Source organism: Artibeus jamaicensis, unplaced genomic scaffold, assembly GCF_021234435.1.
Source record: "Artibeus jamaicensis isolate MK-2021 breed Jamaican fruit bat unplaced genomic scaffold, CSHL_Jam_final scaffold_612, whole genome shotgun sequence".
Classification (NCBI taxonomy): Eukaryota; Metazoa; Chordata; class Mammalia; order Chiroptera; family Phyllostomidae; genus Artibeus; species Artibeus jamaicensis.
In genome coordinates, this window is record NW_026522049.1 from 14,340,400 (window position 1) to 14,357,641 (window position 17,242).

At 59.2% G+C, this 17,242-nt stretch overlaps 1 protein-coding gene across 1 annotated transcript in view; it reads right to left on the minus strand.

The window, feature by feature from the left end:
• Window positions 1–414: 414 nt before the first annotated feature.
• Window positions 415–17,242, minus strand: part of HERC2 (HECT and RLD domain containing E3 ubiquitin protein ligase 2) — a 185,452-nt gene continuing 168,624 nt past the window's right edge. The window contains exons 82-93 of the mRNA XM_053658983.1: window positions 16,170–16,261; window positions 15,858–15,997; window positions 11,750–11,937; window positions 10,869–11,066; window positions 8,944–9,027; window positions 5,222–5,363; window positions 4,905–5,099; window positions 4,249–4,361; window positions 3,607–3,797; window positions 2,682–2,787; window positions 2,127–2,339; window positions 415–968 (exon numbers count right to left, since the gene is read on the minus strand). Of these exons, the coding sequence (XP_053514958.1) occupies window positions 696–968; window positions 2,127–2,339; window positions 2,682–2,787; window positions 3,607–3,797; window positions 4,249–4,361; window positions 4,905–5,099; window positions 5,222–5,363; window positions 8,944–9,027; window positions 10,869–11,066; window positions 11,750–11,937; window positions 15,858–15,997; window positions 16,170–16,261 (1,935 nt within the window). The 3' untranslated portion in view covers window positions 415–695. The remainder of the gene's footprint in view (window positions 969–2,126; window positions 2,340–2,681; window positions 2,788–3,606; window positions 3,798–4,248; window positions 4,362–4,904; window positions 5,100–5,221; window positions 5,364–8,943; window positions 9,028–10,868; window positions 11,067–11,749; window positions 11,938–15,857; window positions 15,998–16,169; window positions 16,262–17,242) is intronic.

Below are 17,242 nucleotides of genomic sequence, written 5' to 3' on the forward strand. Positions count from 1 at the left end.
GAGTGGCTTTAACAGACACCCCATCGCAGAACTCATGTGGCAGTGACACGCCACCGTGGGCGTCTGACCAGGCAAGACACCGGGCGCACAGTTTTGCCACGTGTTTTATTTATAGGAAATGAAGGCTGAGGCAGACACACAAGACCAGCATCATGCACTTTGTATGACAGGAGCGTGACGGTGCTCAGGGGTCCAACCAGGTCACACGCTGCGGACACGGAGACCCCGCCGGCCTCTGGGCTGTGGCTGAAACCACCTCTGGGTACATTCAAGTGATACTGGTCACTTCATGTTCAGAAACGGTTAGTGAATTAGGAGTGAACTGAATTACTTATAATTCGGCTGAACGGTCACATAGTATTTCCGATGTGCAGCCAGGGCCGGGCACCACACAGGAAGGAAGAACACGCACTCTATTGCACCCACAAGTAAAAAGGTTTTTTATTTGTTTCTGGGAGGCTGCAGGTCAGTATTTATATAAACATTTACACTCTTTAGTAAACACGAGAGTCCAACACGTGATGCAGCATTGCAGGTGAAGACACCCTTTGCGTCTCCGCAACGCTAGTGTCCACCCAGGGCCAAGAGCCAGGCAGATGTCCAGCAGCACTTGGCCCCGAGTGACAGGCCCCCCCGCCCGTCCATCTGGGAGGGGATGCCGTCCCCACACGCGCCCCTGCGGCCCTCCGCCCCGTTCAGTGTCCGGTCAGGTAGTCCTGTGTCGAGTCTGAGGCGAATGACTCTGCGTCCTCGTTCTCCGAGTCATCGCTGCTGTCCTCGGCAGCCGGCTCCCCCGTGAGGGCGATGCGGGCGTAATCGTCCGTGTCTATGGATTTGCAGAAGTGGATGGCGTACTTCAGCTTCTCCTCCAGCACCTGCTTACAGGAGTAGCGGGGCAGCTTCAGCAGGAAGAAGCAGGTGTAAGACTCGGGAAGGAAGTGGTCAGGAGGGTTGTACTTGTCCAGCACCTGTTGGTGAGAAACAGGAGGTAGCCAGAGATGCAATCAAGGGCAGGCTCCCACCCTGGCTGGTGTGGCTCAGTGGATTGAGCACAAGCCTGCAAACCAAATGGTCACCAGTTCGATTCCCAGTGAGGGTACATGCCTGGGTTGGGGGCCAGGTCCCCGGTAGGGGGCGCGAGAGAAGCAGCCACACATTAATGTTGCTCTCCCTCTTTCCCTTCCTTTCTCTAAAAAAATAAATAAAATCTTAAAAACAAAAAAGACTCCACAAAACTCTGCACATTTCGAAGCAGAACAAGTATCACTAACAATATAATCTAGCTAATTTTAGAGATAAAAAAGAACAACACATCAGCTCCTAGACTTGTAGTAAAAAATAGCGATTGGTCGCTAGGACGATTACTTTTGCTCCGATCAGCGCTCAAAGAGGGCTGGAGGGCTGGGGCGGTGGGCGTGGCCTGTCGCTCACAGCAGAGTGGCTCTCCTTGCCCCTACAGAGGAAGGTGCTAGGAAGCCAGCGAGAACTGTGGACAAAACCCAGAACTGCCTACGTTTTGAGAGAATACCCAGCTGTGCTCTCAGACATCTCCCTTAGAGATGACAGTCAGAAGAATCCATCCCTAAATCCTTGCAAACACACCGGGCGGGTGGACCCTCCACCCCGCCCCGCCCCTCTGAGGGGCCCCCTGACCCCTATGGTACTGCTACCAGGAAAGTCTGGGGTGGGTGGGGTGGTCATGTCACCCCGGTGATGGGCTGATAAACAGAGCCCGATTCTGGCCATTGGACCATGAAGTTAGGATGCAGAGCAGAACTGTTCTGCTGAGCACCCTGGTTCTGGTAGGAGGCCACGTTAGGTGCATTCACCCCATGCACCCAGAAAACCAGGCTAAAGCTCCATACGGTGCGTGCGCACACACTTAGAACACGCTGACAGGACAGCAGTAGGTTCTGGTGGCGTCCACACACGTTTTATAAAGTAGATAGTGCCAACCCAACATCTGCAGCCACAAAATTCTAAGCTGCTAAATCAAAAGAGGGAGTATTTTGCCTCCCTGACTTTGAAAAAGGCACAAGCACGCAGCGCCAGAGATCGGTTCCCGACCTGCCACAGCGGGGAGTGCAGCCACCCCTCGCCGCCCGCCAGCCCCGCAGAAGCCGCACCTGGATGACGAAGTCTCGGCCCCGGAAGTCGGCAATGGTCCTGGGCAGCCGGGTGCGGCCCCACACGAAGCGGAGGAAGAGGGAGCGCTCGGTGTTGGAGAAGGACTCCATCACCTCCCAGAACCACTGGGTCAGGGACGCGGACGGCTCCACCCCTTTGTACGTGGCCACCGACTTGAGAAGGTGCAGGGGGATATCCGGGCTGCCGCATACCTGTGGAGGGACACACAGGCAGGGTGGTGACTCTTCCCATCCTCCACTTCAGCAGGAAATACTGTGCTTTCTTTCTACCCAGGCCTGTTGGGGAAGGGGCGGGGTGGGGACAGGTCACGCACACCCAAGTGGACATGTATTCATTCCGCTTGTGACCCCGCGGCCCGCCGTGGGAAGGGGCGGCAGGGCGCATGCGCTTCCTGGGCACATCTCGGACTTCCGGGTGTGTGACGTAATAAATAATCGGGGCACGGATCCGGTGGGGGGTGGGGTGGTGGCGGGGTGGGGGCTGTCACCACGGAACAGGCAGTTCCCAGGGTGGCAGTTCAGAGGCTGACGTACCATCGTCTCCAACTCGTATCCAGTGAACAGAGAAAGGAGGGGGACAGGCACGACTCGGGCCATCCCCTCCCGGACGGCAGCCACCTGCTCATCGAACTCATGGAGTCTGAAAGAAAACACGCTCTGCTTTTCCATTTTAGGTGACACAGACCTTGTCCCCCTCACACCCAGCGTCACTCCACAGAGGACCCAGGTGTGTGCTTTCCAGACGAGGCCTTGGCGGTCTCCGTGCTGAGGTCGCCCGGGCTGGCACGCGGCGGACGCCTGGGAGACTGCAGTCGGGCCGCACGCCGCCCGGTCCTCCGCCGCCCGGTCCTCCACCCCCCTCCTCCCCTCCCCCGGACAGCCGCCCCGCGGCCCGCAGGGAAAAGGCCCTCAGGACTGGCGAGTTAGGGCACCAGGCAGAATGGGGCACAGGGAACAGAACCGGGCACCTGCCAGGACCGCCGCCCACCACGGCCCAGCAAGCAAAGCCTGCCCATTCACGCCAGCCTGGTGTCCCTGGGGGACAGGGCCCGAGACCCCCGTGCGGTGTGGACCCCGGGGCAGCGTTGGGGGCAGTGGTGAGCGGGGCAGGGACGATGCTGTTGCGGTCCAGCTACGCAGCAGCCGCACCGGGACACTGCGGTGAGGGCCACATGTGGGCAGAGACGCCCCGATTCGGTCCTACGACTCGGTCCTACCCCGGATGAGGCGACCGGGGACAGGGGGCACCAGACGCCGTGCCCGCAGAATACGGGAGAGCCAGCAGCCTCGGGTGAGCGCAGCCAGAACCCTGACCCTGATCTCAGGGTTGGCCCTGAGGGCCGCAGACCAGCAGCACTCGGAGCCGAGTACGTCAGCACCTCTCGGACGGGACCTTCCGGAGACGCAGCCACGCACGCAGACCCCGCCCACTATTTTCACAGGGGGCGGGGCCACGCACCTGTAGTTGATGGCCAGCCGGACGTACTCCGCACGGTTGTCCAGGGTGATGTGAGTGTACTTGGAGCTCAGCTGGATGTCCTGGCCGCTGGCGCTCGGCACGGTGAAGGGCAGGCTCATGGCCTCAAACTCCTCTGACGTGGCTTCGTTGTCACGGATGTACATGAGCCCCGGGATGAAGTCTTTGTCCACCTTTCAGGGGCCAACAGGAGTCTGTGTGTTGGGCAGGGGCTGTTCTCCCACCCCGGGCCCCGACTCGCAGCCCGGCACTCAGACCTAAGTGGCCTCAGGCGGCCGGGGGCATGTGACCAGGCGCCCATGCATCTCACAGTCCAGAAAGTGAGCGGGCAGCAATGAAAAAATTGGCAGTTCCATGTCATCCTTAGACCAGCCACTGAGAGCGCACCGGCCACTGCAACTGGTGGCTCCACCCCCCCGCCCAGTCCCACTGCCAGTGGCCTTAGCTCCCCTACAGCGGAAGTCAGGAGCCTCGGCTGCCCAGACGGTCTAGCGTGGTCTCGGAGCTGACCAGCCTGTGTCCACACCCCAACCACCACGACAGGGTCAGGGCCTTGGGACAGGCCACACCTCTTAAGTGACTCCGGGACCCCACTATTCCTGCCACCTCCCTCCTGGATGTTACCTCACTGAGGTCTGCAATGGTGAGGCTCATGCCTGCCAGCTGCTTCCAGACGGGCTCAGCCAGGCTGAGGCTCAGGGGGCTCCCAGTGCGGATGGCGATGCCCAGCAGCACGCCTGCGTGTTCAGGACACAGAGATGGGAGGGGTTGGAAACCCGGGAGGGACAACCTGGACACTTGACCCCATGGGGGCAACTCTCCCCTGGGACCCTGGCACCTTCAGACCTGCGCCACCCCAACTCAAGAGGTCTGTCATTAAAGTAGCTGCCCTGTTTCAAATTCCTTGTGGCTTAGGTTACCAAGGGCCAGTTTCTGACCCTCCCCCTCCGTCCAGCATCAGCCGTCAGTTGCCCCTAGGCCCAGCCCCGCCGCTCTGATGGCAAAGCCCCGAATGGAAGAGACATGAGGGACGGCGCAGCCACCCAGAGCCCTCAGCTCCATCCAACCCACAGCTCCTGACACAGGCAGTACACAGACAGGTGTTGCCTCTCTGTGTGCCCAAGGTCCTCCGGGTACCCTGGCAGGTCCCCGCCACTGCAAACAGAGGAAAGCTAATAGCGGACACACGGCATGTTATGGCCCCTCCCGAGACACAGCAAACATCAGGCCAAGGGAAGGTACACAGGGACCCCCCGGAATCGTGCACGCGGGAGGCGCACCCAGGAAGCGGAACATGTTGGTGTGTACGGGCGCCCTGGCGGCGGGGCTGAACAGGTAGCAGTCGCGGTTGGCCCCCGACTCGTCCCTCCCATTGGGGGTCACGATGAGCAGGGGGGTGAGTCCATTCTGCAGCTCCTCACAGATCTCAGCTATGGACTCGCTGTAGCCACCACCACAGTCGTCCACAGATTCACCTGAGGAGGGGGGAGAGTCAGCCACATGGTCCCCAGCGGAGTCCACGGGAGCGGACGCCCCAACCTCCCTCAAACCGCCCACCCTGGGGACCACCCGCCCTGCCTGTGCATGCAGCTCTCACCCACAAACTTGACTTTCCAGACGCGGTGGGGCAGCAGCAGGCTGTCGGCGCTGAATGAGCTCATCTTGGCGCACATCTGCCCAAAGACGGACTTGGTGCCGTCAGGGCCTGCCAGGCCTCCTTTGCTCCGTGAACGCTTGACCTGAGGGAGAGGAGTAGAAGGGACAGCGGTCTCGGAGGAGGCACACGGTGGACAGGCCCAGGGATGCCAGTGGCCAAGGCCGAGCCCTGCGGCCACATGCCCATGTCACTACTTGCACTCCCCATCCTGGTCACCAGCTGCGGTGGGGACCGTAGATAGCGAGCTGCACTCATGTGGTGCCGCCCAACAAGTCCAAGTAAGGCCCACCAAACTCCCGGGCAATGTGAAGGGCTTCCAGACTAGTCCCACCTCACCACCCCCCCCACCTTGCTAGCTCCTGTCCCTCACTGACACACCCCAGGCCCTCCTAGGACCTCAATGGCCAAGTAGGAGCTCCTTTCCCCGCTTGACACCAGGTGCTTTCCTCCCAGGGCCTCACACGAAGGAGGCCCACTGGATGAACGAGGCCCACCCCTCGGCGTGACGCCTAAGCAAACACTCCTGAGAGCCCAGACCGAGGCGCTGTGTGATCTGTCCCTGTGCTTGGTGACCGTGCCCTGGCTTACCCCATGGCATCAGTGGCCCTCCAAGGCAGACTCTAGGCACTCGGTGTCAGGGCTCTGAGACCCAACCGGAAGTGTGGCTCTGCCAGGACCTGCCTCGTCTCCTTCCTGTGTGGTCCTACGTGGCCTGCGGGGTCACCTGTTTCTAAGTACTATCCCTTTTCCCACCTGAATGTCTCATCCCAGCCTAACACCTCCAGCCAAACTGGACAACGGCCTGCAGCCCTCACTTGGCAGGGACTCGGTAAGCCTGCAGCCTGAGCCTCAGCCACACTCAGAACGAGCTGGATGCTCCGTCAGAAACGAGGCCAAGTTAGTGACAAAACCATGAGAAATGTGCTTCATGCTGATTGCTCTGGCTAAGCACCCACCACCTATAACTTGACAACAAAGACAGTAACAGACACCCGTGGGATGAACTTTTCCAGTGACAGGCAGCCGGCTCTGTCCACGGGTGTTACTGCCCTAACTCCTGTGGGCCACCCAACCCCCGCGGGGGACCGAGCTGCGGGCAGGAAGTGGGGCGTGCCTGCACACGGGGCAAGAGACCTGGGCCGCTTCCTGCCCTGGGCGTTGCACAGCCTCTGTGTCCAATGCCCGGTGACAGAGACGATGCTCTCGGCAGCTAGGAAGGAGTGGGCTCTGTGATCCCAGAGGCGCCAGGAGGACAGGGCCAGTGAGCTGAAGGGGCGGGTGGGGGTCTCTGTGCAGCAGGAGCCCAGAGGGCGGTCACGTGCTCTCGTCACAGCACTCAGTACACATGCCACGCTGACTACGAAGTGAAAACTTACTGATGTGCACTGATTCTCAGGTCCTGTTGCACGGGTACATCAAATGCAAACGAAGAAACCTTCCCAGAACATGGCCTACGTGCAGTGTCCCCGGGAGGAGAGGGCTGGTGCCCTCAAGTCCTGTAGCCGTGCCCGGGGCAGGAAGGGGCCAATCATTTGCTTAGATTCCCCACCCCAGCCCAGGTTCTATTTTTGGTGAGAAGAACAATTCCATTTCCATCTCTGGGCAGCCACTCCGTGCCCCCATGCACGGGGCACTGGAGCTGGAGGCTGTCTGTCTGCCTCAACAAGACGCCCAATGCAAATCTGAGTGCTCTCTCCCCACCTGCTCCTTCATCACACACTGAACAGGCTCCCACCCCAGGCCCCCGAGCTGGGATACAAGGACCAGAGGGGAAGCGGCACCCCGCACACGACCAACCCAGAGACGGCGCCCAGCATGGTGCCAAGTCGTCACCGAGCACTGACGCCCGTGCCCCGCCCAGAAGCCCGTCCCAGGTGGAGGCGGGCACATGATCCAGGAACACTATGATCTGTGGCCATCAGCTCAAACTTCAGTATCGAAAACCTACTAATACAGAGCTGACCAAAACGTCCCTCCAAGGTGTGGAAATAAAAGCTTTTTCATAAGCCTCACTCAATAGCCCGTTTGTCCACGGAGCAGGCGGCCTGGCCTCCAGCGCAGCGTTACGCATGCTGACGTCCATGAATGGACCACTTCCATCAGTGCCGCCGCTCGTGTCCTCCAGCAAACCACGGGAGTTTGCATTGGCTTGCAATGCCCCAGGCCTGGGAAAGCTTCCAGTTGGGAACCCACAGCAGGGTGGAAGTCATGTGTTAACACGAAGGCACAGGAACAAACTATCTGTTCTTTGTGGCTCTGCTTCCATTCAGAAGGCAGGGCTGGTGCTGAGTGAACTTGAGATGCCAGGCGCTGCCAGGTTCCTCGTCAGGGTTAGTGATGGACTGACGGGTGCTCGCAACACTGGCAGCAGGAGGAAGGCAAAGCTGGTCCTCGTTTCTGTTCTCAGTTACCGCCGTGAGACACGTTAGTGACTGGCTTGTGAACAGTGAATACGAGGGGGACCCTCCCAAAACCCCCCAGGAATTACCTTCTGAAGGGCGGGCCCATGGAGTCCACACCACACCCCACTAGGTGAGTGTTGTAGGAACCCATCTGTATCACTGCACCAGCTGCTGTTGTGTGTGAGAGGCTGCGTTCGGCTTCAGTGCGTTTTTTTTTTTTTTTGAAGACTATTCAATGTGCTTTCCCACGTGATAGGCGATTTACAAGAGCACCTGCCCACACTGCACTGAGTGTTCAGCAATTTTTGACCAAAAATGGCATGACCCCTGTGCCCCGCCCTCCCTATTCTGATCTCACCCAGGCAACTTTTTTTTTGTTTCCCTGGATGAAAAAAAGCCCTCAAAGGGAAGCATTTTGCCAACATGGGAGCGGTAGAACAGGTGAAGCACTAAAAGGCATCAAAATCAGCAAGTTCAAAACCTGTTTTAAGCAGTGGAAAAAAGGTCTTGATAGGTGTATTGTATCAAATGGAGAGAACTCGAAGGTGACTCAAGTTTAAACAGGTCAGAAGAAACACACAACTGTTTATGAACAAAGGCCAGGGTGTTTGCTCACCCTCCCCCATAAGCCCTGAGAGCCGGGGAGCGTTCGAGGCTGGTGGCACAGGCATGGGGACGGCCACCGCCTGCACTCGAGGCCTCTGACCGGCCCTGCTTCCCAGCACCTCGCCCCAGGGCCCAGGTGCAGCGACACCCAGGAGGGGCTGCAGGCGGCCCTGCAGTGGCCAGGGCAGGAGTGCGCCTGTCAGCCGCAGCAGAGGGCTCCGACCAGGAAACCTGGAGAACAGGGCAGCTGTCAGCACAGCCAAGGCCACAGCAGGCCGCAGGGGACAGGGAGGCGTGGCCAGCACCCCAGGGGGCACAGCATGGCACATCGAAGTCACCCTGGGGCTGCCAGAAGCACACCCCTCCCGGCCCCACCCCCCACCTGTCAATGGCCATTACCACCCTGGGGCGGAAGGCAGCCTTGGCCACTTCTCCCTCTCTGCTAAGCACCCGTGGACAGTGCTTCTGGGTTTGGGCTTCTTGCTTCTGTTGTAAGGAAAACACTTCACACCGCACCCTCGGCCTCGGCGCCCAGGACAGCCGCGCTGCAGCACTCGGTCTCTGGGACGAGGGCTCGGCCTAGGCCTGCCCGCCCTGCCACCCAGGACGCCGGCACTGGACACTCTGCGGACACAGAACCCCCTCCCCTGTCACCTGGATCCGGTTCAGCTCCACCACGGGGCCGTGCTGGCGGTCTCGCACCATCGTGGCTTGAACCACCTTTCGGAAAGCCACCTCCTAAAACGTGACAGACGGAGATTAGAGGAGATTAGAATGTGATGCAGAAAGTATGACCCACAGACAGACAAATCAGGACACAGTTTTAAAATCTTCTAGTCCCCGAAATCCCATTTTCTCGACAACAGGTAACTACAAACACTCTCCTCCTGGTTGTGAGGTGGCTCGGGGAGCAGCCGGCCTCCACACCCACCCAGGGCGCTCGGGCCCCATCGGGGGGATGCAGGACAGAGGGCCAGCCGTGCTGAGGACCCGCTCTGACTTGGCTCTTGGGCCAGGCTCTGAGGAACAACTAGGAAGCCAAGGCTTCCCAGGCAAACCCGAAGTACCCCTGACTGACCCCAAAGCCTAACCATGCCTGTCACTGCGCCAACCACACAACAGCAGCAGAGCCGGGAGCCCGGGGAGCAGGCAGGCTTGGAGTGGGGACAGGACAGCAATGACGGAGGGACACGCAGGCGCCAGGCACTGAAGGGGACCCTGCATGACCAGGCTGAGATGGCGAGGACAGGGAGCGCATGTGAGGACAGCAGGGCAGGGGACCCAAGTGACATTCAGAGGGGGTAGTTCAGAGGGAGTCCCGGGTCTCTGCCAAGTAGGTGGTGCCTTCCTCCAGAGACAGGGCGGAAGGGGGCACAGGGACCTGCGGCTGGGCCTGGTCAGGGCCCTAGAACTCCAGCCCTCAAAGGCAGAGAGGCCGGGGCCCAGGCAGCTCAGGGTGCAGCCACAGAGGGCAACGTCAAGAGGGCGTCATGGAGGGAACCTGGCAAGCAGGGGCACGCCCCTTGCCACACAGCCCCCACCACGTGCTGACTCTGCCCCCTCCCCCCCGCTGGACCTCTGCTTTCCGCACTCCCGACCTGCAGCCGGGCAGCCTTTCTGAGCTCTGAGCGTGTCCTGGTCGTTAGGCTCCCGTCACATCCTCCAACCCTCCGGCAGAGGGGCCCACCCGCAGGGGCCTGGGGCTGAGGGCGCCTCTGAGACCCCCCCACGCCAACACCCCAGCACTCACAGCCTCTGTGGACATGCCCTGCCACCACCGTCCTCTCGTGACGAGGACAGGCTGCCCCTTGCTGCCCGGTGCCCCCCACTTGGATGGATAAAAAGTGGCTGAAGTCAGGTTTTCCATCCGTTTTCCCTGCTCCCCATCATCGGCCAGGCCCTGCCGTGAGCACGGCCTCACCACTGTGCACGTGCCTCTAAATCACAGACAATGATGACCACGTGCAGTCTCCGTCCTATCAGTGGGGACAGAGCCAGTCCTAAACAAACCTGGCGGGCAGGACTCCCGGCACCTGAACTCTATTTCAGTAAGAGGAGACCATCCATCGGAGAACCCCAGGCTTGCAGAGCAGGCCCCCACCCCGACTCGCAGGAGCCATCACTGCAGGAGCAGCACCTCCGAGCCTCTGCTGGCTGGTCCCGCCCACCTGCCCCTGGAAACTCAGTGACTTCCTGTCAGGGGAAACCCCGACTCCTGCGTCGGGTACCCCACCTCTGGGAAGCTCAAACAACCGTGAGTGTCGACAGGGTGAACGGGATCTGGTGTCTTTCAGATGCTCCTTCCCGATCCACCCACAGGCTGTCCCCTCCGCCTCTGACCCACACCCCGCACAGCCGGGTGTGGAACTTCCGAGGGACGCCCTGGGACAGCAGCGCTCACGGTGCCTCGGGGCCAGGGGAGCAGCAGGGACCACGAGGGAGAAAAGCAGGCTCCAAAGCAGGAGAGATGTTGTCTGTCTGTCTGTCTGTCACGGTCACGCTCTGACACCCAGGGCAGAGCTGGGCAGGCAGCGGGTGCCGGAGCAGCGCCCGTGGAACGCGCGTTTCCCCCCGCTCACCTTTCCCTGGGATATCAGGATCCCCCGCAGGGTGTCGAAGCCCACAGACGGCCCCAGCCCAGCCTCGCCGAGGGCGCCCTCCAGGTCGAACATGGGGATGCAGGGGCAGAAGACCTCGGACAGGTGGTGCAGCAGCAGCAGCCGGTTGCGCAGGGCAACGATGGGGATCTCCTGCAGGTGGTTGTACTCCATGGGGACCTGCAACATCGGCACCCGTTAGTGCGCCTGTGCACCCGGCATGCACACAGGCACTGGTCTCCAGGTGGATTCTGAAACACTGTTTTGTTTTGTTTTTTAAGATTTTATTTATTTGTTTGTTTATTTATAGAGAGAGGGGAAAGGAGAAAAGGAGAGAAACATCAATGTGCGGTTGCCTCATGTGCGCCCCCTACTGGGCCACTGGTCGAAACCCAGGCACATGCCCTGACTGGGAATTGAACTGGTGACCGTTTGGTTCCCAGGCCCGTGCTCGATCCACTTAGCCACACCAGCCAGGTGAAACACTGTTTGCAAAGCAGAGATGCACCTGATGTCCGCATCTGGTTTGAAAAACCTCACTGTAATAATATTCTGGCCACTCTGCTTCAGCCCAGTAATGTAAACCAAGGAGAACGCTGATAAAGTTGGTCTATACAGACACAGTTCACTAAAGAACAGGGGTGGCCTGTTTTCCGTAGGACCAAAGCTTCTGAACGAAGGCGACGCACTCCATCGATACACAGACTGTTAGATGGAGTGAATGCTGAAGTCCTCAAAGCGCTCGTTTCAACACAGTGAGCCTGGGGTTTTCCAGTGGAGCGCCCAGCTGCACCCAGTTCAGTACGTACATAGGAGCGCTGCCCTAACACGCATGCCCAGCCCACCCACCCACCAGCACTGACCTGTGCGGGCAGCTTCCCAGCGCTGGCAGGCTTGCTGGTCGACCAGGCCAGAGTGTGCGCCGAGCCACAGGCCACGCGGTTCACCTTCTTACCCTGAAGTGCTGCGACCAGCCGAGGCCTCTGGATAGCATTCGTTGTTCCGTCTCCCAGCTGCCCCTCATCGTTGTCGCCCCACGTGTACACTTCACCTACAGCAGCGAATGCAGGAGGGAAACTGGGTGTGAGGACTCGCACGTGAACAGCTCCTCCGTGGTTGTCACTGCCATCACTGGAGGCGACTCTGGATCCATCACAGGATTTCTGACCACAGCTCCAGAGGGACACAAGTCTGGGACTCTCAGCAGCCCTGTGGCCAACAAGCCCTATGTGGTCTCAGACATCCGGTGGTGTCCACAGGGTGAAGCACAGGAGGCAGATGCCCTGAACTGGAACAACACATTAAAACAGATGGTAATAGTGGCTCACTTCTGGTCAAGGTGGCAGCGCAGGCAGACACAGCTCACCTCCTCACACGAGCACATCAAACTCACACTGCAATAGAGAACGACCATCACGGAGAACTCTCAGAAATCAAGTTGAATGGCAGTCTGACAGAATTAAAGGAACCACATCGATCCAGACTGGAAGAAGGGGTGCAGATGCAGAACAGGCTGGTCTTACACCCATGAGGGGTGGACGAAAATTCAGGAGGGACTATCTCGGGAGTAAAGAGTCCCAGCCCCACACCAGCCCTGCCAGCCCAGGGTCCCAGTGCCAGGGAGATAAGTCCCCACAACTGCTAGCTGCAAAACCCAGCAGGGATTGAGTCGGTGGGAGAAAATGCTGGAGCCCCAAGCAATTCCTCTTAAAGAAACCACACACGAACCCACCTACTCAGACTCACTCCCTCTGAGCTCCAGCACCAGGGTGACAGCTGGAAAGGCACCAGTGGTACACGGGGAGGAACCGAAGTGTCAGGGGTGAGCAGAGGCTATTGTCCCTTTTCTAAGCCCTCTGCCCACAGGCCAGCCAGCTGGTGACATGCCTGAGACTCCGCCAACCTGGCAAACTCTGAACCAACTTGGAGATCCTGAGAGTCTGCTCCACCCAACTTATGGGCCCACCCAAGATGCTTTTCCATAAGAATGGCTGGTCTTGGCTCCTAAATCCTATCAAACAAGCAGCAGCTGGCTTCAGTGAGCCCCGGGCCGGGCACTAGCAGCAGCCAGCCTGGATTCACTGCTTGGATTCCCCTGGGAATTTCTAAGCCCAGCACAAGGAGCAACCATCTCAGATTCCTTTATAGCTCAGACAGGGTGGCTCTGGGCAAAACACAATTGGGAGCTGACCCTTGGCCTGCACCACCCGGGAAACCCCAGGGCCAACATACCCAGCGGACAGCTACAGACCACATCAGAGCACCACCACCCTGCCCCTGCACAGCTGATGGAGGGCAGAGGTTGGAGGTCAGTGGTCACAGTCTTTGCAGCTGACTGGACTGGGTAATCACTACCACTGACCTGCCAACAGCAACCAAGGCTCAACTACAAGAGAAGGGTTTACTCAGCCCTGACAAAGGTGCACCTTGAGTATCCAGCTTGGGTGATAGGGAGGCTGTACCACTGGACCCTACAGGACACCTACTACATTAGGCCACGTGACCGAGAAAGGGAGTCAAAGCATCCCTACCTAGTACATAGAAACAAACACAGGGAGGCTGCCAAAATGAAGAGACAAAGAAACATGGCCCAAATGAAAGAACAGATGAAAACTTCAGAAAGAGCTAAAGTAAATGGAGATAAGCAATCTATCAGATGCCAAGTTGAAAACATTGGTGATAAGGATGCTCAAGGAACTTAGTGAGGACCTCGGCAGCATAAAAGACACCCAGTCAGAACCAAAGGACACATTAATTGAATTAAAGAACAATTTACAGGGAAACAACAGTAGAGTGGATGAAGCTGAGAATCAAATCAATGATTTGGAACATAAAGAAATAAAAAATAACCTAACGGAACAACAAAGAAAAAAAAGAATCCAAAAAAAAAAGTGAGGATAGTATAAGCAGCCTCTGGGACAACTTCAGGAGGTCCAACATTAGCATGATGGGGGTGCCAGAAGGGGAAGAGAAAGAGCAAGACACTGGAAATCTATAATGAAGGAAAACGTCCCTCATTTGGTGAAGGAAACAGACGTGCAAGTTCAGGAAGCACAGAGTCCCAAACAAGACAGACCCAAAGAGGCCCACACCAAGACACATCATAGTGAAAATGCCAAAGGGTAAAATTAAAGAGAGGATCTCTTGTGGTCAGCGCACGGGCAAGGACAGGACATGCTCTCTGCTGAGGTGCTGCTGGGGGCAGGGAGTCAGCATTCATGGGTGACAAGAGCTTCCACACGGAGGCGCTGGGGGCAGAAGCTGCTCAAGGGGGGCACAGTGCAAAGGCAGTGGCGGCACGCCGGTGCCCTAGAGGAGCGTGACCGGAGCACTCCGTCAGGGAGGAGGGGTCCGGGTCTGCCACCACGAGAGAGAGGAGGCACCAGCGTCGATGGAGAAGACACAGCAACAGGCCCCGTGGAGCGGAACGGGAGCCCGGGGGCCTGGTGCGGGCGAGCGCTATGAACACTGTGCGGGCTGAGCCCGCACGTGGGGCTGGGAGGGTCAGCGGGACCGGGTGTCCTGTTGTTCGGGACAGCAAGTACCGGTGAACGGGAGGGATGCGTTCTGGAGGCATGGCCGCCCAAAGAGACATAAGAGCATCAGAGAACGGCGCCCAGGGACGGGTGAGGGCCGTCTCAGAGCGGAAAGGGCGTGACAGCTAGGTGCACCGTGTCGTAACGTGAACAGGCATGAAGACCAGGCAGAGCCACACCGGTGCGGCCCCTCTGCCCAGGCGCTGTGCCAGGGTGGGGGTCAGGGCCGCTTGTAGGACACAAACAACCCGCCAGGGGACAGGCACGGGGGCAGCACCTGGCTCCCCACGGATCAAACCGCATTCTTGGTACAAGCTTCCAACTGTTCCGTGAATGTGGGCTGTCTTTCAAGTTCAAGAATTAAAATAAAGCAAATAAAACGCACGCCTTCTCCTTTGGCTCTGTGGGTCAGATCCACCAGCAGGCCGGCTGGGCCAGCGCCAAGGTGCCAACAGGGCCCCCCCCCCCCCGGCTGGAGGCTGTGGGGGAACCCCCTTCCTTGCTCATTCAGCTCTGTGGGACCGCGGCCCCGCCTGCTGGCTGGCTGGCAGCTGGCAGCTATTTCCAGCTTCCAGGGGCCACTGCATTCCCCGCCCCGCGGCTGGAAATGGCAGGACAAGCCCCTCTCACATTGGTAAATCTCCCCTTCCCGGTCTCTAGTCTCATCAGTCGCTGGTCTCCTGCCCCCTTTCCACTCTGAAGGGCCTCTGTGATTTCACTGGGCTCACCCGAAAATCCAGCACAACCCCCATACCACAGGGTCGGCTGGTCAGCAATCTCAATTCCACTTGTGAAGTCCCTGCGGTGGGCGGCCCGAGACACCACAGGTTCCGTGAGCAGAGGGCTCCCAGGACCCGCACACAGTCACACTCAGAACCACGACTCACTCAGCGAGAGGACACAGGCGAACTCGGCCGAGGGAAAGGGCTCCAGGTGGGGCCTGGGGACACCAGGCACCGGCCTGTCCCAGCGGGGCCCCACGGGACGCACCAGCTGGGACAGCTCCTGGGAGGTGACGGCTGCCCGGGACGCTCCGCAGGGCCCAGAGCCAAGGGCGTCCATAGGGCTGGTCACTTTGGCACCTCCGCCTGGACAGACCCCGGCTCCAGACCCCAGAGGGGGGCAGGTCTCAGCTGAGACCACGTCGTTAGGGCCAGCAGTTCAGCGCAGCGAGGCCTCCTGTCACTCAGGGAGCAGGGTGGGGGCTCCCTCCCGAAGTCCAGGTCCCCAGAGGCCGGCGGAGGGACCACCGAGCCCGCAGCCTCGGGCCGGCCGTGTGCGCTCTTCTCTGTGCAGCCATTCAATGTAACTTACTCCCGGGTGCTGCCACCAGGGGCTGGACCCACCCTCTCAGGACATGGATGACCGTGCCCCCACCCACCACGGCTGCGCGGGCCCCTGGGCAGACTCAGAGATGCAGGGCCCTCCCACCTACCATCCTCCGTGCAGCACACGCAGTGCAGGGAGCCTGTGGCGATGGCAATGACCTTCTTCCCCTGTAGCCCCTGCACCTGCCGTGGCCTCCTGACGTGGTCGTCGGATCCATGGCCCAGCCTGTGGTAATCGCCCTTGCCCCTGCACGTAAGGAAGCCCGGGACTCAGCAGGGCGCCCCCTCCTGGCGCAAGCACTGAGCTTCAGCACCCGTCTCACAAGCCCGCGGTGAGGTCGCCGACCACCCACAAAGGGCAGCGCATGTGACCTCAGGCGAGCAGCCCAGTCCCCGTGGGGTCACGTAGTCTTGCCTACCAAGTGTACACAGTGCCGGACTTGGTCAGGGCCACAGAGAACTGGGACCCGCACTCCACCTTGACCACTCCAAGGCCCGTGAGGGAGTCGATCTGCAGGGAAAAGGTTCAGTTAGACGGACTCCAGGAAGTGTCTGCTGATGGCCACCTCACCAAGACCGAAACGCATCCAAAGGGAAAGCGTGAAAGCCTTTTCTGTGTCATTTCTTAGTCCTAACCTGAAGACCCATTTATTGGTCTTAAAGAGGGGGTGGGGAGAGAAAAATCAATGAGAGAAACAGCAATTGGTTGCCTCTTGTACGTGTCCCAACTGGGGATTGAACTGGCAACCTGGTCATGTGCCCTGACCAGGAATTGAACCCGCAACCTTCTGGTGTACAGGACGATGCTCCAATCTGCTGAGCCACCCGGCTGAAGCCCATGTCAAATATTCACCACGACTGAAAACCCACCTCCACCCAGCAAGGTAAGGTTCTCGGCAAAACAGGTGGCCCGGCCCTGTGGATACACGTGCTGACGGACGGCCACAAGCCCAGGCCACCGCGGATGCACGAGTCAGGGTGGGAGCTCTGGGACTCTTCCCCCCAGAATTCACACTCCCCACTCGTTTTCTCCTTGGGGCATGGAGGCCCCTCCAGCCAGCCCTGCACCTGTCTGCCCACGGCCAAGAGCACCAGGGCTCTGCCCGCACCCATGCCCTTGCATCTTCCCTGGCCAACCCCCTCAGAGACGAGTTCAGTCAGACCAGGACTGCAGCCCACCTCGGCCCCTCACAGTGGGCACCCGGGGACCCACCAGGGCCCACTGACATCGTCACCATCTTTCCTTACTACCTGTAACTGCTTTCAGACTTCAGTTCCCACATGTAAATTTTAATTAATGAAAGCCTCACTGTCTTCATTAGTTTTCTCCTGGCCATGCCCCCTCACTGTCCAACATCCTGGTCCCCGGAAATAAAAAGCCTTTGTCAAGGCCTTCTCACGAGAAAGCCCACAGCAGTTTTTGCAGAAATATGGAAGACTAAGTAGCTTCCTCACCTTAGGCTTGTGAGAAAAGAGCGCAAGGGGTGACAAC